At 41.0% G+C, this 27,500-nt stretch overlaps 1 protein-coding gene across 1 annotated transcript in view; it reads right to left on the bottom strand.

Moving 5' to 3' along the window:
- si:ch1073-416d2.4 (coiled-coil domain-containing protein 42 homolog) overlaps positions 1 to 27,500 on the bottom strand; it is a 33,959-nt gene that overhangs the window by 3,249 nt on the left and 3,210 nt on the right. Inside the window, exons 3-8 of the mRNA XM_052017080.1 lie at positions 23,692 to 23,868; positions 23,244 to 23,401; positions 11,624 to 11,706; positions 10,613 to 10,785; positions 5,998 to 6,108; positions 1,710 to 1,826 (exon numbers count right to left, since the gene is read on the bottom strand). Of these exons, the coding sequence (XP_051873040.1) occupies positions 1,710 to 1,826; positions 5,998 to 6,108; positions 10,613 to 10,785; positions 11,624 to 11,706; positions 23,244 to 23,401; positions 23,692 to 23,868 (819 nt within the window). The remainder of the gene's footprint in view (positions 1 to 1,709; positions 1,827 to 5,997; positions 6,109 to 10,612; positions 10,786 to 11,623; positions 11,707 to 23,243; positions 23,402 to 23,691; positions 23,869 to 27,500) is intronic.

The following is a 27,500-nucleotide window of genomic DNA, read 5'->3' as shown; positions in this document are numbered from 1 at the left end:
CATACGCCTTCCCAGTTAATATTTAAGGGCACATGTCTACAACCCTGAGTGAGCACTGTACAATAAATATTGTACCACATTAGGAAAAGTTAGACAAAGGACCACTACTTGGTTTAAGAGATGGATTTTAAGAATATATTGAGGGAGGAGAAGGAGGTAAAATGGGTGAAGGCGATTAGATGAAAATATAGATCAGTCAATCTTAGTGAACTGTGGAAAAAGCCCAAGAGACTCTTCCTGTTCCTATGGATTGTAATGGGTTTTAATGAGGGAATTTTAAATCTCAGGCCAGTAAAAGGCAGTGGTGAAGTACTGGAAGGCAGAAATGCAAACTAGAGGAACAGCACCTCATATTCCGCCTGGTTAGTCTACAACCTGATGGCATGAATATTGAATTCTCCAATGTCAGGTAAGCTGCTCCCCCTCTGTCCCTTCTCTCTTTCTTCCTGATCTACCCAGTTCCTCTTACACCCAATCCAGTCCCCCATCACCCTGTTTCTTTCCCCCCACCATCCACTCCATCCGCCCATCACCCACACACTCCTTCCACTGGTTCCCTTCCCCCCTTTGCTCACATCTGCACACCCCACCTTCCTTAATTGCTTCCATGCTCCACCTTTCACTCCTATCAGGTTCCATCATCTGCAGCTCCTTGTTGCCTCCACCTATCACCTCCCAGCTTCTATCACCATTTCCACTCTTGCCTCCTCCATTGCCTATTGCCCCTCCTTACCTGGATCCACCTATCACCTGCCAGCCCTTGCTCCACCCCTTCCCTTCACCTTTTAATGCTGACTATCTCCCCTTTATCTTTCAGTCCAGATGAGGGGTCTCAACCCGAAATGCTGACTGTCCATTTCCCTCCACAGATGCTGCCTGACCCGCTGAGTTCTTCCAGCATCTTGTTTGTTGCTCCAGATTCCAGCATCTGCAGTCTCTTGTGTCTCCAGTGCACCATGGATCAGATTTGCAGAAAAACAGAAATTATAGCCTCTGGGGCCAGAGGATGATTATAGAGACAGATGAAGCTAAGGAGAGATTTGCATTGTAAAACTCCCAATGCATTTTGTAGCAGTTTTTCAAATAAAATAAGAACATTAAATGACATGAGGAGGTATGAGGAAGGTAACCAAAGTTTGGTCAAGTTATTGCTTTGAAGAAATGTATCAAAAAGGAGGGAAAGATAAAATAAAAAGAGGTTTAGGGAGAACACTCAAAATCTTGGAACCTAGGTATTTGAAGACCTGACTGGAAACGGTAGGTGATGAGAGCAGACTCGATGGACTGAATGGCCTACTTCTGCTCCTTTGTCTTGTGATCTTGTGAAAATCAGATAAACAACAGACTGTACTGGAGGAATTCAGTTTTCAGATATGGTAAAGCCATGGAAGAATTTAAAAATCAGGATAAGAATTTCAAAAAGCAAGGCATTCCCTAATTGGGAACCAATGTATGTCGACAACCACAAGGCCAATGGTTGACTTGGAGGGAGAGTGTTAGGGTACTGGCAGCGGGGCTTTGGATAAGCGAGTTGCAAGTTGAGAGGAAGTCTAGGAACTCATTGGAAATGGCAAGGCTAGAAATAACAAAGGTAACTTAAGATGGGGCAAGATAGAGATCAGATGAGCTGAATTACAAATGGTGATAGCTTATGATGCAGAGGGAGAAGAAGCAACTTTTACATAGATAACAAATTTAAATATTCTGACCTTTACCATATCGAGTTTTGTCAAAATAATCATTTCCTCCAGGATCCCATAATGCTTGACATAGCACTGATCTGCTAGGTTATTAATAGCCAACAGGAGGGCACCAAACTCTTCACTCTAAGAAAAAACAAAAAAATGAAAGCACACTTTGAAAACAGCCTTAGATTACCAATATTTACAGCAGGTCCTTTAGATGCAGTAATGCAGATCTCCAACTACTACAATAACTGCTGCTTCCTTACTTTGTTACATTAATCAGATCCAGTCAGAAAATGCAGGCTCAGTTGTTCCTTTTCATTTATTCTCTTTAATCCATAGATGGAACATTTGCTCATGGAAAGTGGCAGATCAACTATCTTACACACTGTTCATGTTTCCTTCCATTTACTTAAAGGAAAGGTAATTCCATTGTTACTATCCATTTTATCATCCCACTCAGGTTCAAAGTTCCATTCGTATTTTGGATTTCTTGGCACTGGTAATCAAGTCAACCCAAACATATTTGCATGCAAAAGAAGGAAAATCTTTGTGCATTGGTTTTCAATTCATGATATTTATCCCCGTTCCTGATTAAAGTTACCCTGCTGCCAATGGGTTGCGTTCCTTCACTTCTGTGGGTAGTACAAGTACTCCTGTGTCATAAGTCAATTATTATAACCTTCTCTGGCCAACAGAGAGCTGAGAAAACTTCCGCATGGAGTGTGTCTCCATGCAGATATGTCACAGCTAATTTTCAAACCAAGATCACTAACATGATATTCTAGCTTTGTTTCAGATTCCCAAATACTATCATAATTAAAATATTAATCTGTGACAAGGGCTGGCCATTTCATACCTCCCACAGCTAAAAAGCTAAATCCTCAAGAGACCACATATCCACCGGAGGGATTAGTGACTGGCTAAAAGGAGGACAGTTAATGAAATATCCAATTATTGAATATACATGAGTCAAATGCATTCTGATTCAGCTGGTAATTGCCAATGAGGAAGCAGGAAAACAAACAATTCAATTGGTGGATTTTTTTTCCAAGTAATGGAAAATCATCAAATCATCCTAAAACTTTTGTCAGTACAGTTTGATTTGTCAGCTCAAATATCAACTCAACTGAAAATTTAGCAAGAGAATCACCTGCAATAAAAGAATCCCAGAAATTGAACAGATTTCAATAAATACTCATTATTGTCAGAAACTTGCTGGCACAGTTTTAGGAATTTCAAGATAGATCATGTTCAGAATCCTAACCTTGGTCAGGTGCCTGGGTATCACCACCATGTTTGAGAGTAGTATGAATCTGGCCTTCCCCGACACACAATAGTCCTTCCTGAATGGTTCTTTTGGGGGTAGATTACACACGGTGATTTTGCTCCAGCCCCACTTCTGCCACATTCAAGTGAGCTAATTCTTTCTCTCTGCTCTCTTCTGTAGCCTAATCTAACCTGTGTTGACAGTTTGCTTAATCTACTTGGATTCATTCCCAGTGACTGACACAGGATCATTCCCAATCTGTCCAACTGCAACTGACACAGTCAGTTTCAGCTTGCCTTGATTTCCACCACCCCCATTCCAACAAGGACCAAAGGATTGAATTAACAGTGTCTCACACTAAACAAATAATAACTCCAGGTAAATTATGTCAAACTCTGATGGTCTTCTACCTGCCCTGTTTCAAACTCTAAGTGCTTGATCAACTAGCATGAAAACTTGCAGGCACAGTCTATATTCATCCACTCAAGTAACTCCAGACCTAGTTACCCAACCATCACTTTCATAGCCTGGCAACTTGCTCAGGCTCTGCCAGAACCCTACACTCTCCAAAGCTTCAAACTATGATCCTGTAAGTGATCCTGTGATGATATTGAGTGCACCATCCAAGAGCTCTACACTTAAGTCAAAACTTTAAGTTCTGTCTGGCATAAGTATCTACGAGTACTCTCACTATAGGGAGATTATACTGAATCAACCTACACTTCAAGGACTAGTTTACTTCACCACTTTAGTCTCTATGGAAAGGTTTAGATGTCAATAATTACTATTTTGAGTGGTGGGTCCCTCTTCCCAACCAAGGAGAAGATACCTCCAGCTAATGAAGCAGTTTAAACACAGTTTATTTTATTTAGAGTGAGACACATTTAATTCTAATAAGTAATTCTTAACAATGACTTGTAACTTTCAAAGGATTTCTGAACACAAGTACAATTCTTACAAACTAAAAAGTCATACCAACAAGTTGCAGGCAAACAAGCCATCCATCACAAAAACCAAAGGCTGAGGAATGAATTCTAGGTCTTCTTTCTGTCACCCCTTCTCTCTGTCATTCCCCCCTACCTGACTGCTTTCTAACATTCGAACTGTTTTCTCACTTAGTTGACTTCATGGGCATGTGATGTTTTTTTAACCACATTTTCAGGCCAGGTGACTGGAGTGTTTAATTAAGTAAAGGTGGATCCCATTGTTCCCTTGTTTATGTTAAGAGGCTGAGCAGGGAATATTGGTTAGAAGTTTAATTTAGAAAACAACAAACATCTTGAGCCTTCCATAATTTCTGCTGTTTTTGCAAAAAGGGATTTTAGCTTAATGAACAACCACTTCTTGACCTTTGGACAGGTCATGCTGCTGTGCTAAAAAGCTGAGGTTAGCAAGAAGCCTTTTTGGGGTCCGGAAAGTGAATATCCATCACAATCCCACCGCACAGTGTGTTTATTTTTATTTCCAATTTTTATTACAGTTCCAAGGCTTAGCACTACATTTTTTTGATTATTCATTTACAGGATGTGGCTAGCATAGATGACCATTCCTACCTGCCCTTGATAAAATGGTGGTGCGCCACTACAATCTTTCTAGAAATGATACTCACACAGCATTGCTGAGTGCGAAGTTCCAGGATATGGATCCAGCAGTGATGAAGGAACAGTAATACATTTCCAAGTCAGGATACCTGGCAACCTGAAGGAGCTTGAAATTGATGGTGTTCCCATGTGCCTGTGTCACTTGCCCTTCTAAGTGCTAGAGTTTGTGGCTTTGGAAACTGTTGTCTTTCCATTCCAGCCACAGTTCCCTTTACCAGTTCCTTCCCACCCATCTTTCCTTCTGATATCAGCAATCTCTTCCACCTATGTCCTTCCTAGTATGGCCACAGCTTTCTCAACTGTTCACATTACAGCATTCCCAGCCTTCCCCAGCTCCTGTCTCCAATCCAGTACAGTTGCTTCACACTCCAGCAGTCTATACATCAAGAAATCACAAAGCATTTTGCATGATTTTATGCCAATGTTTTAATATGTGGAAAATTAAGGGGAATCCTCCTGTAATATCCAATGTGCTCTTGGCAGCTGGGGCTCTGGAAGAACATCTGATCAAAAGTCATTGACCTGATTCGGTTTCTCTCTCCACAGGGCCGACTGAGCTGCTGGGTATTTCCAGCATTTTCTGGGTTTTTTTAAATCTCAGCACAGCCTGTGCTTTGTTGGTATACTGCATATAGTATACATTCACTGTCGTGCTGGGCTTTGCTAATAAACCAAAAGAGATTTACAGAAGGTACAAGACTCAAATAATAAAACCCAGTCAGACAAGGGGATACAGGAAACCAGTAAAAAAAAATGACAGGATATGAAGAGAGGATGGAGAGATACAGGATTAAAAGGCAGAATTAGCAAAGGAAGTTATCTAAAGAGGAAATACTTTTACTGTGAGCAATGCTGTGGAGATTGACACACTGTGATTTACCTTTCATAATAATCTTGTCATAAATGAGTGGGCAGTCAGAGACTTTTTCCCAGTGCGACAATGGCTAACATGAGGGGACATAATTTTAAGGTGATTGGAGGAAAGTATAAGGGTGTCAGGGGCAAGTTTTTTACATAGAGAGTGGTGGGTGCATGGAACGCACTGCCTGCAGAGGTTGTGGGGGCAGATACATTAGGGAAATATAAGAGACTCTTAGATAGACACATGAATGATAGAAAAATACGTAGGGGTCTATCTGGGAGGGAAGGGTTAGATAGATTTTAGAGCAGGATAAAATGTTGGTACAACATTGTGGGCCAAAGGTCCTGTACTGTGCTGTAGCGTTCTATGTTCTATGTTCTAAACTAATGTATCCTCCACACATAAATTAGGTTTGAAAATTAAACAGCAAGATCTTTTTAACTATATATTGCTAATATCTTTTGTAAATGATTCAAATGCCTCATTTTAATTATTAACTGAAATTTCTGGTAGTACTAAAAAGTAAATCGATCCTAATCATTTTTTTTTAACTTTCTCCTTCATCGTGTTACAATTTACCTTGTGAATAAAGTTGCCTTTGTGCAGATTTAACTTCTGTTCCATCCGTTTATTCTTCTCCTTTATTTCATCACATTCTGTTCGGAGTTGTGAGAGCTGGCTATTCATCATCTATTTTAAAACAAAGATCTTTAGATGTGAGACCAACAAAAGGACTAATACAGCAGTGATTATTTTCAATTAACCCAGTGAAAAGAAGCAAATTGTCCCTGCATAATATCGAATTGATAGCTCATAATCCACAGCAATCTGCAGGAAACTGAAGATAAGATTTCTGTAGAGGCAGGTAAAAACAGCCAGCTTTCAAACCAGAAAGCCACAGCATTACTACTCTTTGTGCCAGTTCATTCATTCAATCATGAATTACACAATGTCAACAACATGGCTTATTGCACAAATGGACCCAAATATTTACATAGCTAAACAGTATTTGCAGTTCAGAAACAGGCTCTTTTACTCAATGGGACTATGCCAATACTTTGTGTTCCATGTGACCCTCTTTCCACTTTTCTTCATCTAACACTTTCAATGACTTTGAAGGCCTCTATCAGATCATCTTTCAATCTTCACTTTTCTACAGGAAAGTGATTACAACCTTTTTATTCTTTTCCACCAGTTACAATCTCCCAGTTCTATTAAATATCTGTTTCTTCATCCCTCAAGTGTTTATCTGGTTTCCCTATAATGCACCCAAGCTTTTTATCCCAACTGTTTTATCCCAACTGGGGAGGAGAGGACAAGTTATTTGGGGGAAAATAGTTTCTCTGGAACTCGCCACTGCATTTATCAGTGACTAACTTATATCATTGGAACCTACTTTGGATCTCTTCTGTATGTCATACCCTTTCCCAGTCTATCTAAACTTTCATGATCATTAAGGACTTCTACATGAAAGAGCCACAGCCTTTTCAAACTTTTCCATCAGTTATAACCTCCTAGTTCAAATAAATAGTATTTTACTAGATTTTCTCTATCTTCCCCAGCATCTTCATACCCCATTACTGATAGGGACATCAGAACAGTTGAGTACAGTTACAATTTTGTATAAAGGAAAAGTCCTGGACCCAAAAAACAGCCAAGAAATAAACAAATAGGATGACAGAAGTGCTGTGAGTTGGAAACCTACTCAGAAAAATAACCTAATTGTACAGATGAAATGAGAGAAGTGTTGATAACAAGCAAAGTGCTTGAGTGTATGATGTTAAACATTTAATTGGGAGTGCTGACTCATTGCATGGTATCAGATAATGAAGCAGCCATGTCCACATACAGCATGATCTGGACAACATTCGGACTTGGGCTGAAAAGCAGCATATTACATTTATCCACTCAAGTGCTGGACAATGGATGAAGTATTACTGAACTCCCTTGACATAGTATTCAAGAACACAAAAATGTTCCAGTCACAAATTCCACACCATCAACCTTATAGGATGGGGATGTGGGGTCACCATTAAATAAATACTTCACTAGACCAACCAGATGTTTCCATCCATAGATTGCACCGTCTTACCCTCGAGAGTCATCACTTTCAACAGGTCAGGGGCTGGCTATCCTATGGCAAGTGACCAACTTCCTAATTCCCCTAAGCCTATTGGCATCTACAAGGCACTAACCTGATGGTATTCTCCTCCTGATGGATGCAGCTCCAACACTCAAGAACTCTGACACCATTCAGGACAAGGCAACCCCTTTGAATGGCAGTCTTCCCACTATTCTGAACCTTCATCCCCTCTACCATGGCTGCAGAATGTACCATACAAAAGACTCAATGCAGTAACTTATCAAATGTTCTTCAATAGCATTTGCTACCTCTCTGGCCAAACAAGAAAGATAAGGGCAGCAGGAATATGAGAGCGCCATCTGTAAGTTCATTTCCAGATCACACACCAACATGACTTGGAAACCTGCTATTGATCTTTTAATGTCACTGGGTCAAAATCCTAAAACTATGGAACCAACATCACTGTGGGAGTTCCTTCAATACATGGAATGCTGTGGTTCAAGAAGACAGTTCTCTACCACTTTCTAAAGGATAATTAAGATAAAATACTACTCTTGGCAATAAATACTACTCTTACCATTTGCAGACCATGACAATGTAATGATGGAAAAATATTTTCACTAGATAGGAGTTTAGGATTGAAACTCCAGGCTAATACTTTGCTCTCTAAGCCAGGCTGCAAAGGCCAATATAATATTCTATGGATCTATACTGAAATCAGCTGGTTCAGTACAGACTAGAGTTGTCGTCCAGAAAACAGTATAGTGCTACTGGATCACTGAGGCTAGAATGAACATTAGATTTTTAATAGGCAAGGGTATTAAGGAAAGGGACCATGGAGATATGGGGCTGATCAGCCATAACCTAACTAGATAGAAGAATGGACTTAAAGGGCTGAATGGCCTACTCTAGCTGAGTCACTGTGGCACCTAGAAGATGTTAATGTTTATTACTCTTGATAGTTCAGGAATATTAAGCATGTCTGTTTAAGGTTATGAATGCTACATGTAAACTGAAATTAAAGATATATTAATTGTTTCTCTTGTACTTTTCTCTGAATGAGCTCTTTCTCTTACACACAAACATCTCATGCAGACACACACACAAACCACCTACAATGGAACACACATAAACAATAAAATTGCTGAGCATTTAGTTACATTTCAGTTTTGCACAAAAGTATCTCAATTGTACTCTGAAGGTTATTACTCAATGTCTTGTTACTAATGGTATTTACCAGGTGACCTTTGGTGTTGCCAGCATCTTTCACTGCTTCTTAATACCCCACAGAGCCATCACTTTCTTACAGACATACATACGTTTTCTTCAGTGGTTAACAACAAATGTAACTGCTGTCATTAAAATCACACCAATCAATTGGTGTTATTTTAATATCAGCATTTGTACTTACATAATTTGCTATGTGAATAAATGGTTATCTTCAAAACCTCTTATCTTTGAAGTTGTACTAAAAAAATCTGAGATTATTTGGCAATTCTCATTCATCTTCAATGGATTAAAGTCCACAGTTTAGCTTCATTAAACGGCACCATTTCAGTGATGAGACAGTAGCAGTTTTGATTTAATGTCAAGATTGATTGAGTGGATGTACATGAATGAGTACCAGTAATTTACTTACCTGCCAGACCATTTTTCAAATGAATATTCAGTGGGACTAAACATAGAAGTAAAGCTGCATAAAGAGAGAGAGAGAGAGTGAAATAGAAGCTTACGGTCAGACAGTCCAATAGAGCACAGTCAAATACAAATGATGGCCACACTATGGGGAAGCATGATGCCATGGAGCATAAATGAAAGAAAAATCAGCAGGGTTTGTATGGTGGCAAAGAAAGATGGTACTAAACATGGAACGAAAATAAAAGTTAAAAGAAACCTGAACAAATAACTGCAGAACTAGAAATAAAAACAGAAAATCTTGAAAATACTCAGTAGGTCAGGCAGTATCCATGGAGAGAAAAACAATGTTAACTCTCAAGACAATGACCTTTCAGCAAAACTAGGAAAAGTTAGAAATCAAACTTGTTTTAAGTTGCAGAGAAGAGAGAAGGGAGAAGGGTGGCCGGAACCAAAGGTGAGGGGGAGACCAAGAGAACCCAAAATGACACGTGTGGTGGTGGCAGCAAAGGCTTGTTAATCTCAGTTGATCTGTCTAAAGGAGATGTAAATAGAAAGTAATGAAGAATGATAACAGGGGAAAGATGGGGGAAATGCTGGAACTGTAAGATACAGAACACTGGAATTGCTGGAAATCTGAAATAAAGGAAAATGCTGGAAATGATCAGCAGGTTAGGCAGTATCCATGGAGAGAGAAAATTTGACTTAATATTACTAGTTAGAACTGGCCAGTCCTGAAACATATTGGAAAGACTGGTTACTTGAAATTGTTTGATTCCAAGTTGAGTCCTGAGATCTGTAAGGTGCCTAATTGGAAAATAAGATGCTATTCTTTGAGCTCACAGTATTGGAGGCCAAACGCAGAGAGGTCGGGGTGGGATGGAAAATTAAAGTGACAAGCAACTGTCATAAAAGCAGAAAATGCTGGAAACACTCAGCATCTCAGGCACGATTAACGTTTCAGGTCTGAGACTCTTTGTCAGAACTAGGAGAGACAACTGGGAGGGTCACCCTGGCAGACTGAACAAAGTGGTCACTCAGTTTATGCTTGGTTTCTCCAATGTGCAGAAGATTGAATTGTGAGCACTGAATGCTCACTGCACTACCGTAGAAGCAGACTTTGCTGTGGCTTTGTTTTCCCCTGAGTCATCACATTATAAATGATAAGGGTTGAACAACAAAACTGTAAATTTTGGAAACTTGATATAAAATCTGAAAATGTACAACAGGTGAATAAGCTTCAAAGGGGAAAGACAGCTGCACATTTTTAGTTGCATCCCAAGGAAACATTAGCCACCTAATGGCTCAATCAGCATTTCTATCTCTTAAATAAAGCTAATATTATAGTATCATTGGATGTATAGATGACGTGGAGAAATTATTGTTCTCCCTTCTGCACCACATGTCTGAAGCTTTCCTGTGAACAGACATAAACTAGTTTCTCACAACAGAGGGAACACTGAATAAAAGCCATACAAGTTTTGAGGTATCGTATTCTTGGTGCAGAGCTTCCAAGTTGTGCTGTTGCTGTTCCAGCTCATCCGACAACCTGCTCAGGTTATTTATCAACGTCTCATTGGTGGATCGGAGCGTTTCATATTTTCGAATTATACACATCACCAGAGATTCTACACCATACTCCAAGTAATCTGGAACATATAACAAGATTAAAACATGTACTGCAATCACCCATCATAACTTTTAAAAAGAAGCAAGCTGTTATAATAATTGCCAGTGTGTATGTATAAAAGAATAAGATTGCATGCAGACAATGACTCTCATGCAGATTCTGCCTGGCCTGTTGAGCACTTCCAAAATTTTCTGCTTTATTTCAGATTTCCAACATCAGCAGATTTTGCTTTTGCAGGCTGTTGCTTGTTCATTGAATTTCTAGCCACCTTAAAACCAGACTTGTCATTGTTAAAGACAACAGTCATCTTCTGGTACCTGTCCTTTTATGATAAGTAATGTTTAAAATTCTACTTTTAACAACATACTGTTTCATTCAGTGATCTATCAATGTCCCACCATGGGCTAACAGAACTCCCGAAGGACTTCAGGATACTGGATTTTACTGTATCGTGGTCAGTAAGGATATGGAAAGGTATGAGCATATATTTTTCCATATATATGTGCTCAAACAATCAAAGGGGAAAAATCAAAATGAAATAGAAACAATGAAGGAAACCAATCAACCTATCTTCATTTTATTATTAACTTGGGAACGGCAAGAAGTGAGCTCAGCGTAAAAGAAGTTAACCTTGAACTTCACACCATTCAAAGATAGCAGAGACAAGCCACAAAACTGAAATTACAGTTAATGTGAACTTTTGTATGTTAAATGAGAAAACATGGTAATTTTTTCTCAAAAAAGATGGTGCACTATACAGAATGATTCAGAATCTTTCCAACCTATTTCAGAGATAAAGATTTTATTTCATTTAAAATTTTTAAGTTCACTTTTAAAACTGTAAATCATGTACTCACTTTCAGGCAAATTGTCAATAACCTTCAGGAGGTAATCTTCATACACCTTATAGTTTGACACCCTTTTCTGCAGCTTCTGTTGCCTGTGGATGGTTAGAAAAGTGACCGAGCATTTGTTCATATAGAAAAAAAATCTGCTGTTGAATGTTAACTAAAAACATTGTAAATTATAAACTACTTCTGATAATTTAAAATCTGATTATTTGAACTAAGCAAATAATTTAAAGGTCAACTGTATTCAAATGTATTTGTAACATAAATCATAAGATCATAAAGGATATCAGAATGCAGTGCAAGTTAAGTATCAGGGGTTGAAAAGGGATCTAATATATGAAAACAGCAGTGCAGCCAAATTGAAAAAATATCAATGTAGTAGATATACTCTGCTCTGCTTGCTGAAGAACCTTTTATATTTGCACTAAATTGTCTCTATTAGCAACAAGAGAAAAATATATATACTGAATTCAGGGGAATTAACATTCTTACATCATCACTAGGTCAAATTCTGGTGTCTCCCAATAGCATTTTGGGAATACCTTCACCACATGGAGTGCAGCAGTTCAAGAAGGCAACTCCATCATCCCCTTCTCAACAGCACTTAGGGATTGGCAATAAGTGCCAGCTTGTAATATCCACATCCCAAAACATGGAATAACACTGTGGAGGTTTCTAACCAAGAACTTGCTCATGCTGATCATTTTACAGTAAGTCAGACTCAAGCAGAAGAAAGAGAATGAAAGAGGTCCCAGAAAACATTGTGGGAATTGAGGTAATTTAGGCATGGCAAAAGCGGAACCAAGAGCACTGCCTGATAAAGAAGGAATGCATAAGGGGACACAGGCTCACAATGGAAGCAGTGGCTAAATTGGTCACCTGAGCCATTTATAGGGAGAGATAACCATTTGCCAGGCATTAGCAGGGATGAAGAAGGACTTTATGAAAGGAAGGTTAATACCATTGATATCTTCCAGCTACCCAGAAATGCACTGTAATGAAGTCATTTTGTATAAATTTTTTTGAAAATCTATGTTTTGGCACTTGGAAAAGAATTAGTAAATTGGTTTACTATTGTCACTTGTACTGGGGTTTTGCATACCATCCATACAGATCATTTCATTACAACAGTGCATTGAAGGGAAAACAATAACAGAATGCAGAAGAAAGTGTTACAGTTACAGAGAAAGTGTAGTGCAGGTAGACAATAAGTTGCAAGGCCATAACAAGGTTGATTGTGAGGTCAAGAGTAGAATTACATTTAAGTGCTGTATTTTCAAGCAGAGTTTATTTGCACAAATTTTAGAATGGAATTGAATTAAAAATAGTTAAAATGCAAATTTGATAAATCTCAAAGTCGTCCCTCTAAAAAACTAAAAAGAATAAAAGGTTCATTAACCTATTTCAGTGGTAATTAAACACCTCACATCTGGCTATCCGTGAGCACCAGGAGATAAAAAAGAGGATCGTGCTTTTGCAGACGTTGAGTGCAATACCCATTCTCAGGTACACTTCAGTCAACAAATCAACAATCACTTGGACATTAGCACCATCAATCTACTGCAGTCCAATGATTGAAGTCGGAGTAACCTTGGTTCTGGAGTGGAAGTGAAGAGTCTCCCACTTGCCTTGTAGGTTTGCTCAATTCCAGCAGAAGGTGAGATGCAGGATGCAGTGAGAAATACTTGTTGGAGTGATGACACAGCCTTGCTTGACACACAGTCTGCACTGAGATTGGGTGTGTTGTGGACCCATTTGTTAAGTCACACCTTGCGTACCATCACCAACCAGATGTACCACCCACTGACAAACTTTTAAACAGAAAGCAGAGAGACTTTCTCCCAGTCAGGAAGTTTGAAAGTATTTTTGCTTTTGCATAAAAATGAGCTGTTGTAGTGGAGAGGTTTGCACTGATGTATTGTTACACAAAAATAAGTTGCGCTGATCGCCATGGATTGGGTCCAATAATAACTACTGAGCTGCAGGTAAATTTGTCATATGAGAATCAGCATTCCTACCTTATCCCACCAAAACTGTCCACCTATTGAACTATTGCAGATATACATATGAAATCATAGGATACAATATGCTACTCTGAATAGTCACCTCCAGAACTTGAGTGACAGAAGGTGTGGTGGTAGAGTGATAGGTGTCACTGAATTCAACAAGCTATCCACTATAGACTTGAGCATATAAAAAAACATATTGTTTTGCTTCTGGGCTCTATATTTTCTATACAATTAAATAAACATCAAAAATATATAAAAGTTTTTCAGAACTTATGATTTGAGGGACTGTTGTGCTTTACTGGTGGATTCTCACTTGTATTCTCTGAAGTAGCACAGTAGGTGGCAGAATATTCAACAGGAGCTGTAATAGCTCTGTATCCACTGGGCTTCGTATTATGTGATGGAGAAGCAGGTAACAGCAAATCAAAAGAAATAAAAATCAAGAGACGTGTATTTGGGATTCCTGCATGAATGCAGAGTTCTTGAACTTGCTGGCCACTCCTTATCTACAAATGCTGGTCTGACCTCTGATGTGGAGTGTAGCCTAGTACCAATCCCCAATTCTTAAATTGGGAAATCTACCTGCTGCACCTGTCAAGTTTAAACCAGGGAAAGTGACTCCACCCATCTGAATGTGAGGGACCAAGGAGAATTGGAGGTTAATGTGGGGAAGTGTGAGGTTATGCACTTCAGTAAGAGGAATCAAAAGGCAGGTTAGCATCTAAATGAAGAGAGATTGCAAATGAATGGAATACGGAGGGATCTAAATGTTCTTGTGTAAGAATCACAAAAAGTTAGCAGGCAGGGGTAGCAAGTAGTTAGGAAGGTAAATGGCATATTGGCATTTATTGCAAGTTGGAGTTTAGAAATAGGGATGTATCATTACAATTATACAGTGTTGGTAAGGACACTCCTGGAGTACTGAGTACAGTTTAAGAAAATATATATTAGCATTGGAGATAGTCCAAAAAAGATTCACTAGATTAATTTCCGGGATGATAGGGTTGTCCTATCATGAGCGGCTAAAGAAATTGAATCTGTATTTTTTTTTAGAGTTTAGAAGAATAGGAAGTGATCTTATTGAAATATACAATATCCTGAGGGGACAGGTTCAACATTGAGATGCTTCCACCTATGGGAGAGTCTCAACTAAAGGGGCATAGGTACAAGATAAGGGGGTAGTCATTTAAGACTGAGATGCTGGAGGGTGGTGAATCTCTGGAATTCTCTACCCTGGAGGATTTTGGAGGCTAGATCATTGGAGGTATTTAAAGGTAGGTATTTTTTGAATGAACAGGGTTATGAGGAACTGGCAAAGAAGAAGAGTTGAGGCCTGGGCCAGATCATATTGAATGATGGGGCACACTTGAGGGACAGGGACTGATGCTTGCTTCTATTTTCTTGTGTTCTTCTGGTCAGGTAATTTACATTATTTTGTACTGATTTTTAGCTAAATATTTTAATTATTTAAGAACACTGTTTTTAAGCAGTTACGTCCAGATTTTTTAAAATTTTAGTAGGCTGCATCTTCCTCTAACCAGTAAGCCACTGAGCTTACTGATCTCCTGACCTTGAAGCCCACAGTCTTTTGTAGGAGGCAGCAAGGTCTTCCACAAGGAACCAGGCTCCCAGCTTGTTAGCGAGGACTGGCAGAGTATAGGGCCTCTCCAGCTGAGGAGGCCTGCCACTGACTCACCAGCTGTCAAGGCCGGTTAGGAGATCCTTAAAAGCTACAAAAAATTTAAAAAAAACAAAAAGTGTAAAATTATTAAATAATTAGATGTAAAACACCAAGGCAAACCAGGAAACAATTGATAACAAAATAAAACAATTGAATTAAATTAAATGAAAAGAAAATTCTTCAGTACACCTTTTCATCAACAACCATTGCATGGCAGCACTTGCACCAAGTTCAGTAAGCCTAGGTTATGAGGAATCTGCGGAGGTTTATACTGCCCCTGTGGAACTCCATGGACTGCAGAGTTCCTGGGAATGAAGATCAGATTTTGAGTAGAGATACTGCCCGCTTTCTAGGCCTGTCTTCTTTCAGTTGGCATTTGGGGTGGTGGTGGGACTGAGCCGGACAGTATGTTGAGTGATGGACACAAGGTGCTCATGACAAGGACAGAGTTGCATTTGAGGAATTCTTCAAAGTGTTCTTTCTTGTGGGTCCTGAAAGCCTCTCTGCTCGTGATATGACAACTCCAGGCAAAGTGCAGGGACAATACCAACCACTATACATTCCTGTTCTTGACTTCACTAAAGACTTTGATTCTGTCAATCAAAAGAGACTGTGGCTGCGGAAGAAATCTGACTCTATCCTAGGTTAGCTTTGTGATGGTATGAAAGCCGCGAGCCCAACCAAGGGGCCTCAACAGAGCCGTTCCCATTACAGGCTAGTATCATGTAGGGCTGGGTCGTTGCCTCAGTACTTTTCCCAATGTTTCTCGCTGTAATGTTGCACCTCCCAAAAACTTCCTGCTGTACTGGAGCTAATTTATGAACTAAATGGAAACTGTTCAACCTCCATCACCTCCTCTCCAGAACGAAGGTCATCCCAGACACATTAGTCAAGCAGACCATGTTTACATGTGTGCATATTCCAAAGCTGAGATCCAACTCATTGATAACTCATTCACTGAAACATATAAGTGTATGGGCCTTGATGTCCATAAACAAAGGTCCTCTACGAATTCACCCAAGCTGTACAACATAGCCCTTTGACAACAAAGATCCATGAAGAGATGCTGGAAAATGAGCTACCTCTCAGTGATAGCAGACATTGATGATGAAATTTCACCATCACATTCAGTGCACCAGCACAGCCTTTGGCCAAGTGAGGAAAAGAGCATTTGAAGATCAAGGCCTCAAACCCAGCACAGGGTTCTAACAGATTCTGCCTACCTGAAATTTCCAAGCATGGCTTTACCTACAGCAGGTATCTCAAAGCACTTGGGAGATACCAGCAGCATTGTTACTGCAAAATCCTTTAAATCTATCAGCAGGATAAGAGAACCAATATCAGTATCGTCTCCGGGCCAAATACCCAGCACTGAGCTCCTATCTACATTCAGTTGGCTCCAATGGGCTGGCCATGTTCCATTGTTTGTCGTGTCCCAAACTCTGTCTCAAATTCTGTCTTGGCAGGAATTTACCAGGTGAGCAGAAGAAGAGAGTTGAGGGTTCTCAAGCCTTCTTGAAAAAGTGCAAATTCCCCACTGACTCTTGAGAATCCCTGACCCATGTTCACTCAAAGTGGAAAAGGAGCATTCAGGGTGACATTAAAAACCTCATCCATCCTTTGGTAGCATAGCATAAACAGTGAAAGAAGTATACCATCTCCATAACTATCCACATGCTCACTCCTATCAAGCACCTCCTGCACTACTGACGGCAGTCTGTGGGTTCCACATTATCCTCATCAACTACCCTAAAACCCACAGAACTGGAATAGAAGCAGAGTCGTCCTTAATCCAAAGGGTCCACCTCCGAAGAGAGAAGATTAATAGTATATCCAAGGTCTGTTTGAGAAAAAGAGGTTTTTCATGCATTATTTTACATGTATTGTGTGCCACAGTTGATTGGCAAACATTAGGTTAGATAATCAGGTAAATATGTATGTTGCTTGTGTAGAGCTAGATGTTTATTAGAGTACGTCTGTTCTCAGTGAGAAATCTTCCCACCCAGAGGGTCGTGAATCTTTGGAATTCTCGACCCAAGAAAGCTGTGAAGGATTAGTCATAGTCATAGGGAACACCACCACCTGGAAGCTGCTCTCCAAGCCACATGCCATCCTGACTTGGAAATATATCACCATAACCTCACTGTCGCTGGGTCAATATCCTGGAACTCCCTCCCTGAGAGCATTGTGGGTATACCCACGTCTCAAGGACTACAGCAGTTCAAGAAGGCAGCTCACCACCACCTTCTCAAGAGCATTTAGAGATAGGCAATCAAATGCTTGCTCAGGCTACGAAGCCCACATCCCTTGAATAAGTAAAAAAAAGAGCCATACAGCAAAGAAACAGGAGAAACAAAGGACTGCAGATGCTGGAATCTAGATGAAAAATACTATGATGCTGGAGGAACTCAGCAGACCAGGCAGCATCCAAGGAGAAAAGCAGGCAGTCAACGTTTGGGGTCAGGACCCTTCTTCAGGACTGAAGATAGGAAAAGGAGAAGCCCAATATATAGTACAGGAGGGAAAAGCAGAGCAGTGATAGGGTGACAAAAGAGGCGAGGCGGGGAGGGCACAGGGTGGTGATAGGTAGATGCAGGTAAGAGATGGTGATAAGCAGATTGTGGGGGAGGGGAGCGCAGAGCCATTGGGGGATGATCAATGCTAAGGAGGAAAAAAAGAGGTATAGAAAAAAGAGGAGATAGGCTAGGAAAGGGAAGAAAAGGCATGGTTTGGGGGGTGGGGGTGGTTGTGGGGATTACTTAAAGTGGGAGAATTCACTGTTCATGCCATTAGGCTGCAAGGTTCCAAGATGGAAAATGAGGTGTTGTTCCTCCAGTTTGTGCTTGGACTTCTCCTGGCAGTGGAGGAGGCCGAGGACTGACCTGTCTTGTGATGGAGTGGGAGGGGGAGTTGAAGTGACTGGCAATGGGGGATGTAGATCGCGGTTACGGACAGAGCGCACATGTTCTGTGAAACAATCACCTAGTCTGCGTTTGGTCTCACCAATGTAGAGGAGGCCACACTTGGAGCATCGACTGCAGTGGATTATATTAAGGGAGGTGCAGGTAAATCTCTGTCTCAGCTGAAAGGACTGTTTGGGTCCCTGGATGGAGGTGATGGAGGTGGTGTAGGGGCAGATGTTGCACCTATGGCGGGGGCAGTGGAAAGTCCCCAGGGTGAGAGCGGGATGGAGGGGGAGGGCGGAGTGAACTAGGGAGTTGCAGAGAGAGCAGTCCCTGCGAAAGGCAGAAAGCGGTGGGGAGGGGAAGATATCCTTGGTGGTGGGGTCCTGTTCGAGACAGCGGAAGTGGTGGAGAATGATATTTTGGATACAAAGGCTGGTGGGATGAAATGTGAGGACAAGGGGGACCCTATCCCTGTTGGGTCTGGGAAGGGTGGGGGTGAGAGCAGAGGTGCAGGAAATGGCAGAGATGCGGATGCGAGCTCTCTCAACCACAGTAGGGGGAAGCCACGGTTAAAAAGAAGTTGGACATCTCAGATGTCTGGAGTGGAAAGCCTCATCATGGGAGAGATGCAGCGGAGGCAGAGAAATTGATAAAAATGGATAGGTCCTTGCAAGAAACAGGCCCTTTTAGCCCACCATGTCTTATGCCAACCATCAAGTATCTATCTACACTAATCTGATTTTCCAGCACTTGATCCATAGCCTACCATGCCTTGGCAATTCAAGTGCTTGTCCAGATGTTTCTTAAATGTTGTGTGTATGTACCTCCACTACCTTCTCAGCCAGTACATTCCAGATTTCAGCCACTCTCTGAGTGAAAAAAAGTCTTCCTCAGATGCCCTCTTAAAACTTCTTGCTCTCACCTTAAACCTTTGGCCTCTGTTTGTTAAATATCCCTGCCATGGGGAAAAATTTCTTACTATCTACCCTCTTGGTGCCTCTCATAACCTTGTATACCTCTGCCAGGTCTCCCCTCTACTGCTCCAAGGAAAATAAACCCAGCCTATGCACTCTCTCCTCATAAGGGAAACTCAGTATATTTAGAGACTGATAGGTTTTTAGATATTAAGGAAAACAAGGGACTTGGGGTTAGTGAAGGAAAGTGGTACTATGAAAGTTCAGCCTCGATCTTATTGAATGGCAAAGCAGGATCAGCCTACTCTATCTCTGATTCTATCTCTTAAGTTCAAAAAAGACTGGAAACCTCAGGTAAACTGCTCTCTCTCATCATTTCCCATTTTCATGCTTATGTCCCTTTCTCATTCCATTCCTTTAAAATTCCTTGCTAATGGTCTGTACTCATGCTCCTCACCGCCTAATCTGCCTTAACCTATCTCCATATTGGCTTTTGTCTTACACCTCACTCCACCCCCCAGCTTTGCTGTTAAACTGTAAACCCTCCACTCCACTCTGCCCTGATTCTGAGGAAGGGGAAAGCATTGACTGGTGCAAAAAAACAAACTGCTGGTGAACTCAGAGGTCAAACAGCAGCTGTGGAGGGGGATGTTTCTTCTGGACTGGAGATGCTGCTTTGATCCGCTGAGTTCTTCCAGCAGTTTGTGTTTTGCTCCAGATTCCAGCATCTGCAGTCTCCTCTGTCTCCAAGCATTGACTAGTTTCTCTTTCCACAGATGGTGCTTGACTGAGCGGTTAGCGTAACACTATTACAGCGCCAGCGACCCGGGTTGATTCCAGACACTGTTTGTAAGGATACGTCCTCCCCGTGTCTATGTGGGTTTCCTCCGGGTGCTCCAGTTTCCTCCCACATTCCAAAGACATACAGGTTAGGAAGCTGTGGGCATGCTATGTTGACGCCAGAAGTGTGACGATACTTGCGGGCTGCCCCCAGAACACTCTACGCAAAAAGATGTATTTCACTGTGTGTTTTGATGTACATATGACTAATAAAGAAATCTTGTCTTATTTGTTTAGTTTTGCATTTGATGCAATTGCTTCACCTCACAGAGACTAAGTGCTTCTGGAAAAAGATTTACACAATTATGACAAAAAGATAAATGGTTCAGAAAGGGAAAAAAATCACCATATTATTAAATAAAATAAGAACGGTCAGGGTTCACCTTAAACTCTAAACTAATAGCACTTAACCTTCTGATCATGGCTTCCATTCCTTTCACTGCTATAAATAATACTGACCCACACATGCATCACATGCCAATCAGGTCACTGTATTATTCCAACCAGCACAGCTTCTACATTGTTCTAAGTGAAAGCAAACTACTGCATTGCTGAAACAGGCAGGTTCTGATCTTTTGCTCCACTTATTAAGGAGCAAAAATATACTTTCCACTGCCATGGCATTTTTGCACTAGATATACAACCAACATAACATGGGAGCTGAGATATTCTTTCTTATAGATGACAAAATAATACTGATGAAGCTGCTTGCTGGTTTGATCTAGCTAATCATGAATGCAGTGTTCATGAGGCAAAAGGAAAATTCTCAAGCCCTGGAAACAGTGTAGAGAAGTTGACAAGATTCACTTCATGTGCTAATTTAATGAGGAAAGGTTGTAAAAGACTTAAATGGGGGCCAGTTCTGAGAATGGATGATTGGATCATGATGCACATTTAATCCATTCACTATGATGGACCAAATTGATCATTAAAATGTCCTGGATTATGTGGTCAGCTGTGAAGCAACATGGTCACCACTGACTCCAAAGGAGGCTAGTGATAATAGTCCAGCGATCCATGGAGTGGATTTTCTTTTTCTAACATAGGCTGCTGTTCAAAATCAGTTTGATCTGATCATTGAAGTCCAGTAACAGGGAAGTCATCAAGCTGCTTCAACAGCCATTTAAACTGACAAAATCCCACAAACAGGAAGCAAAAACTACAATTTTTAGCTAATATTTTATAGATTTTACAGAATGCAAATGAATATCAGAAGATACACACAAGTTATGGCAGAAGTTGAAATATTATAAACAAAGTTTATAAAAATATGACATTTCATTATTATTTTAAAATTCACAACATTTTGCAATATATACATACATGGGTGCATTAGCATGGCATTTAAGTTACTGGAGAAGTAACTAGAGGCCTGAACTATTGACCTGCAGGCATGAGTTCAAATCCCACCAGGGCATCTGGGGAATTTGCTTTGCACAGTTCTCAAGGCTAACAAGAAGCTGGTGTGTTGAGCTTCAGTTAACAGGTTGACAAAAATAGCATTTCATGCTGACTGCATTCTGTTTACTTCCATACTTCATTCATCAATGCTAATACATTCCCCAATCTGCACCAATCGCCATACTGGGACTGACTTGGGATTCACTGCGTCTTAACAGAGGGATAGTCAGATAGCCAGATTTTGGACCCCTGAATCCTTCAACCCTGATAGAACTCACAAGATAGAGAATCTTGTGGAGCTAAAGAAAATACTAAGTGGGAGAAATTAAACCATGTTTGCAGGATAGTCTGATACAGGTGCACATTGCTAAAATCTGTTCAGGACTCAGGTCAATAAAAAACTGCATATGCCAGAAAATTGAAATAAAAACAGAAAATATTAGAAATACTCAGCAGTTCAAGGAAATATTTGTAGAAAGAGAAAAAAGGCTAATGCTTTAGGCTGAGAAACACTATGATGCTGGAGGAAGTCAGCAGGCCAGGCAGCATCCGTGGAGAAAAGCAGGCAGTCAACATTTTGGATCAGGACCCTTCCTTCAGGACTGAAGACAGGAAAAGGGGAGCACAATATATGGGGGGGGGGGGGGGAAGCAGAGCAGTGATAGGTGGACAAAGGAAGCCACTCTACATTGGTGAGACCAAACGCAGACTAGGTGACCGTTTCGCAGAACACCTGTGTTCTGTCCGTAACCGCGATCTGCATCTCCCCATTCCCCTTCACCTCCCCCTCCCACACTATCACATATATGTCAGTCCTCGGCCTCCTCCACTGACATGAAAATTCCAAGCGCAAACTGGAGGAACAGCACCTCATTTCCGCCTTGGAACCTTGCAACCTATCAGCATGAACATTGAATTCTCCCACTTTTAAGTAATCCCACACTCCTTCCCACAACCCCCACCATGCTTCTTTTCTTCCCTTTCCCAGCCTACCTCTCTTTTTTCTACCCCTTTATTTTTGTCTCCTTACCTTTGACCCATCCCCTGGTGGATCTGCGCTCCCCTCCTCCCCCACATCTGCCTATCACTATCTCTTACCTGTATCTACCTATCACCACCTTGTCACCACCCCATCTCCCCTCTTTTGTTCACTTATCACTGCTCTGCTTTTCCCTCCTATATATTGGGCTTCCTCTTTTCCTATCTTCAGTCCTAAAGAAGGGTCCTGACCCGAAACAATGACTGCCTGCTTTTTTCCACGGATGCTGCCTGGCCTGCTGAGCTCCTCCAGCATCATAGTGTTTTTCATCTGGATTCCAGCATCTGCAGTCCTTTGTTTCTCTAATGTTTTAGGCTAATGACTCTTTCATGTCAACTCTGTTCCTCTCTCCACAGATGCTGCATGATCTGCTGAGTAGTTCCAGGATTTTCTATTTTTAACCCATTTCAAAATCACTAGCAAGGACAGGTGATTGATACTTGGAAAGAACTTTGGGCTATTGTAATAGAGGCAAGACTCTGGAGTCATTCAATGGATAGTCAAATACTGTAACTAGAGGACAGAATCAGGGTGCAAACCCAACCTACCACGAAAGCAATAAAGTTTGAAGGATATACTGACTGAACTTTCAAAATGCTATAATACCGTTGATTCTTTGGGGTACGTGTCTTTGATTTATGCAGATATTTTTCATTATAACTAATAGTGCACTAACTCTGTGCATAGCAATATATTGTACAGAAATGCCCAGCCTTTCCAGCTTCCCAAATGTTGTTCCAGATTTATTTTCAGGAATGCAGCCCTTTTGTAAAATCAAGGAACAGTTATATATGTTTATAATATGTTCTAAAGAGAAAGGCAGCTCCGCTCTTTACCTGGCTTTGATCTCTTCAATTTGCTGCAGCAGGTCTTGTAGCTCCCTCTGTTTTACCTCATTTTCTTTCACTTCTAACTGGTGTTTTTTAATGGCGCGACATCTCTTTATCTCATTATCCTTGATAAACTTATCAAACTTCAGCGCCCTTTCCTTATTCTATGGACAAAATGCAAAGAATACAAAATTATTCAGAATATTTGTTTTGGTTCAAAAGGGTACAACAAAAGTACACGAATAAGTTGAAATGCAGTCATGTGTATTTGCACTCTAACACCAAATCTAGAAAATATGCATTCAAACAATTAAAATCCCATCAATCTAAAGGTTACAGTGATCCAATTCCAAAGTGTAGTTACTAAGATGAAGGGGCTTCTGCGCACTGGGCAGATTTGAGGTTTAGATATGTAAATGAGCAGAAATCACCTTTTTATTTTGTTTTTCCTTACCGCCTGCTCTTTTCTTTCAAATTCTGCCCTCCGCTGGCTAATGGCTTCCATGCGTTGGAGGAACTCTTCCCTTTTAGCTGCAAGTTCATCATTAATTTGGTCAACTTCCACCTCTTTCTTCAGCACTAAAGTGCTCTGATGTGTTTTACGACCATTTGCAAGGATCTCTGCAGCAGGCTGAAACAGTTACAAAGTTGACCAGTAAGGACGTTGCCACAGGGTTGAGAATTTTGGCCTGATGGCCAAAAAGAACCTTCAATAAATGACAAAGGGAAAAGTCATTCATCCCATCCGCCTGTGTTGGAATCAGACCCCCTCAGATTGAGAGACAAAAGCTGGCTCTCTGCACCAACTAGTCCATATTTAAACCAATGGCAGTGGGTATGGTGACATACATATTGGTCAAAATACTGGACTAGTAGACTATTGGTCCAAGGATGCATTTGATTTACCACCATTGAAGTGGGGAGTTTAAAGTCAACTAATTGGAATAAATTTGGAAAGAAAGGCTTGTATCAGTATTGATAATCATGAAAATGCCAGATTGTCGTAACAGCTCACTTGAATCACAAATAAACTTATCTGGTCTAGCCTATATGTAACTCCAGATCCATCAATTTCTTTGACTCTAAACTGCTCTCTGGAATGGCCTATCAGGACACTCAGTTCTAGGGGTGATTAACGGTGGGTTTAACTTACAGATGCTGGAAATCTGAAATAAAGTCTATAGTGTGCAATTCTGGTCGCCCTGTTACAGGGAGCATGTGGAAGCTTTGGAAAGGCAATTTGGGTGGAACTGAGGAATAAAAAAGGGGATGACCACATTAATAGGACTATATTATAGACCTCCCAAGAGTGAGCAGGATTTATAGGAACAAATTCGTAGAGTGACAGCAGATAGTTGCAGGAAATATAAAGTTGTGATAGTAGGTGATTTTAACTTTCCACATATTGACTGGGACTCCCATACTGTGAAAAGACTGGATATGATGGAGTTTGTCAAATGTGTTCAGGAAAGTTTCCTTAATCAACATGTAGAGGTCCCAACTAGAGAGATCACGATACTGGATCTCCTCTTAGGGAATGAGACAGGGTAGGTGACAGAAGTGAGTGAGGGGGAACACTTTGCATCTAGTGATCATAATTCCATTAGTTTCAAGATAATTATGGAGCAGGATAGGACCGGTCCTAGGGTTAAGATTCTAAACTGGAAGATGGCCAATTTTGAGGGCATCAGAAGGGATCTGGCAGGTGTGGATTGGGACAGATTGTTTTCTGGGAAAGAGATGCTTGGTAAGTGGGAGGCCTTCAAGAGTGAAATATTGAGAGTACAGAGTTATGTATGTTCCTGTTAGAATAAAAGGCAAGGTTAACAGGTTTAGGGAACCTTGGTTATCGAGGGATATCGAGGCCCTGGTAAAGAAAAAGGAAATGCATATTAGGTATCGGCACTTTGGATCAAATGAGGTGCTTGAGGAGTATAAGAAATGCAAGAGAACACTTACGAGAGAAATCAGGAGGGCAAGAAGAGGACACGAGGTTGCTCTGGCAGACAGGGTGAAAGAGAATCCCAGGGGTTTCTATAGCTAAATTAAGAGCAGAAGGATAGTAAGGGACAAAATTGGTCCTCTTGAAGATCAGCGTGGTCATCTATATGTGGAGTCGAAAGAGATGAGGGAGATATTAAATGAATTTTTTGCATCTGTATTTACTCAAGAGACAAACACAGAGTCTATAGAACTGAGGAAAAAGAGTAGTGAGGTCACATGGACCGTATCCGGATTACAGAAGAGGAGGTGCTTGCTATCTTGAGGCGAATTAGGGTGAATAAATCTCCAGGGCCTGATGAGGTGTCCCCTCGGACCTTGTGGGAGGCTTGGGCGGAAATTGTAGGGGCCCTGGCAGAGATATTTAAAATGTCCTTAACCAAGGGTGAGGTGCCGGAGGACTGGAGGATAGCTAATATTGTTCCTTTGTTTAAGAAAGTCTCTAAGAATAAGTCGGGAAATTATAGGCCAGTGAGCCTGATGTCAGTTGTGGGTAAATGGCAGATGGAATTTAATGCAGACAAATGCGAAGTGGCGCATTTTGGGAGGACAAACTAGTGTAAGATTTAAACAGTGGATGGTATGGCTCTGAGGTGTGTGGTAGAACAAAGGGGACCTGGGAATACAGATCCATAATTCCTTGAAAGTAGCATCACACTTAGGTAGGATCGTAAAGAGAGCTTTTGGCACATTGGCCTTCATAAATCAGGACACTGAGTACAGGCGTTTGGATGTTATGTTGAAGTTGTATAAGACATTGGTGAGGCCAAACTTAGAGTATTGTGTGCAGTTCTGGTCACCTACCTACAGGATATCAATAAGCTTGAAAGAGTGCAGAGAAAATTTGCACAGATGTTGCCGAGACCTGAGGACTTGAGGACTTAAGTTATAGGTAAAGGTTGAATAGGTTAGGGCTTTATTCCCTGGAGCGCTGGAGAACAAGGGGAGATCTTATAGAGGTATACAAAATTATGAGGGGTATAGATAGGGCAAATGCATGCAGACTTTTTTCCCTCAGGTTGGGAGAGACTAGACTAGAGGTCATAGGTTTAGGGTGAAACGTGAAATATTTAAGGGGAATCTGAGGTGGAACTACTTCACTCAGAGGGTGGTGCGAGTGTGGAACAAGCTGCCAGCAGAAGTGGTGGATGCGGGTTGAATTGTAACATTTAAAAGAAGTTTGGATGAGAGAGGTATGGAGGGCTATGGTCCAGGTGCAGGTAGATGGGACTAGGCAGAAAACCAGGCCGGCATGGACTAGATGGGCCGAATGGCCTGCTTCATGCTGTAGGGCTCTATGACTCTAAAGGGTGCAGAAGATTAGAGGGTATGAGCTATAAGAAGAGGTTGGACAAACTTGGGTTGTTTCTAAAATAATGACAGGCATTGATACGGTAGACAGTCAGAATCTTTTTCCCAGGGTAGAAATGTCAAGTACTAGAGGACATGCACTTAAGGTGAGAGGGGGAAAGTTCAAAGGAGATCTGTGGGGCAGGTTTTTTTTACACAGACAGTGGTAGGTGCCTGGACAGGCTGCCAGGGTAGTGGTGGAAGCAGGTATGATAGTGATGTATAAGAGGCTGTTAGACACATGAATATGCAGAGAATGGAGGGATATGGATCACGTTCAGGCAGAAAAGATTTAGTTTAATTTGGCACCGTGTTCGACGCTGACATTGTGGGCTGAAGGGCCTGTTCCTGTGCTGTATTGTTCTATGTTCAATGCTAAAAACCGAAAATGTTGTAAGCACTCAGCAGCTCAGGCAGCATCTTTGGAAAGAGAAACAGTATTAATGTTTCAGGTTGAAGACCCTTCATTAGAACGAAACATTAATTCTGTTTCTCTTTCCACATTTGCTGTCTGACCTGCTGAGTGTTTCCAGCATTTTCTGTTTTTATTTCAATCTTTTGTGCCTTCCATGTCATACTAGATCTTCCCTAATTCTCTCCTACCCTACCCCTTTCTCTCCATCTATCTCACGCTTTATCTCTAGTGATTCCCAGTTGTGATTAAAGTTCATTGACTTGAAACATTAGTTCTGCTACTCTCCACAGATGCTGCCTGACCTGCTAAGTATTTCCCCCATTTACCATTTTTATTTCAGATTTCCAGTATCCAGAGTACTTGCTTATACTGTTTCTATATACTGTATTATCATTGGAGCTATGCAAACTCTGGAGACTAAATCCATGGTGAATACTGATTGTGGAAGTCACTATATCAAAGGCATTCCCACCAGCCTCATAACTTAATGGTAAGGG

The sequence above is a fragment of the Pristis pectinata genome, chromosome 1, assembly GCF_009764475.1.
Source record: "Pristis pectinata isolate sPriPec2 chromosome 1, sPriPec2.1.pri, whole genome shotgun sequence".
In the NCBI taxonomy this organism is placed as follows: Eukaryota; Metazoa; Chordata; class Chondrichthyes; order Rhinopristiformes; family Pristidae; genus Pristis; species Pristis pectinata.
Note: the sequence above shows the minus strand (reverse complement) of the source record. Positions and strands in the feature narration are given on the sequence as shown.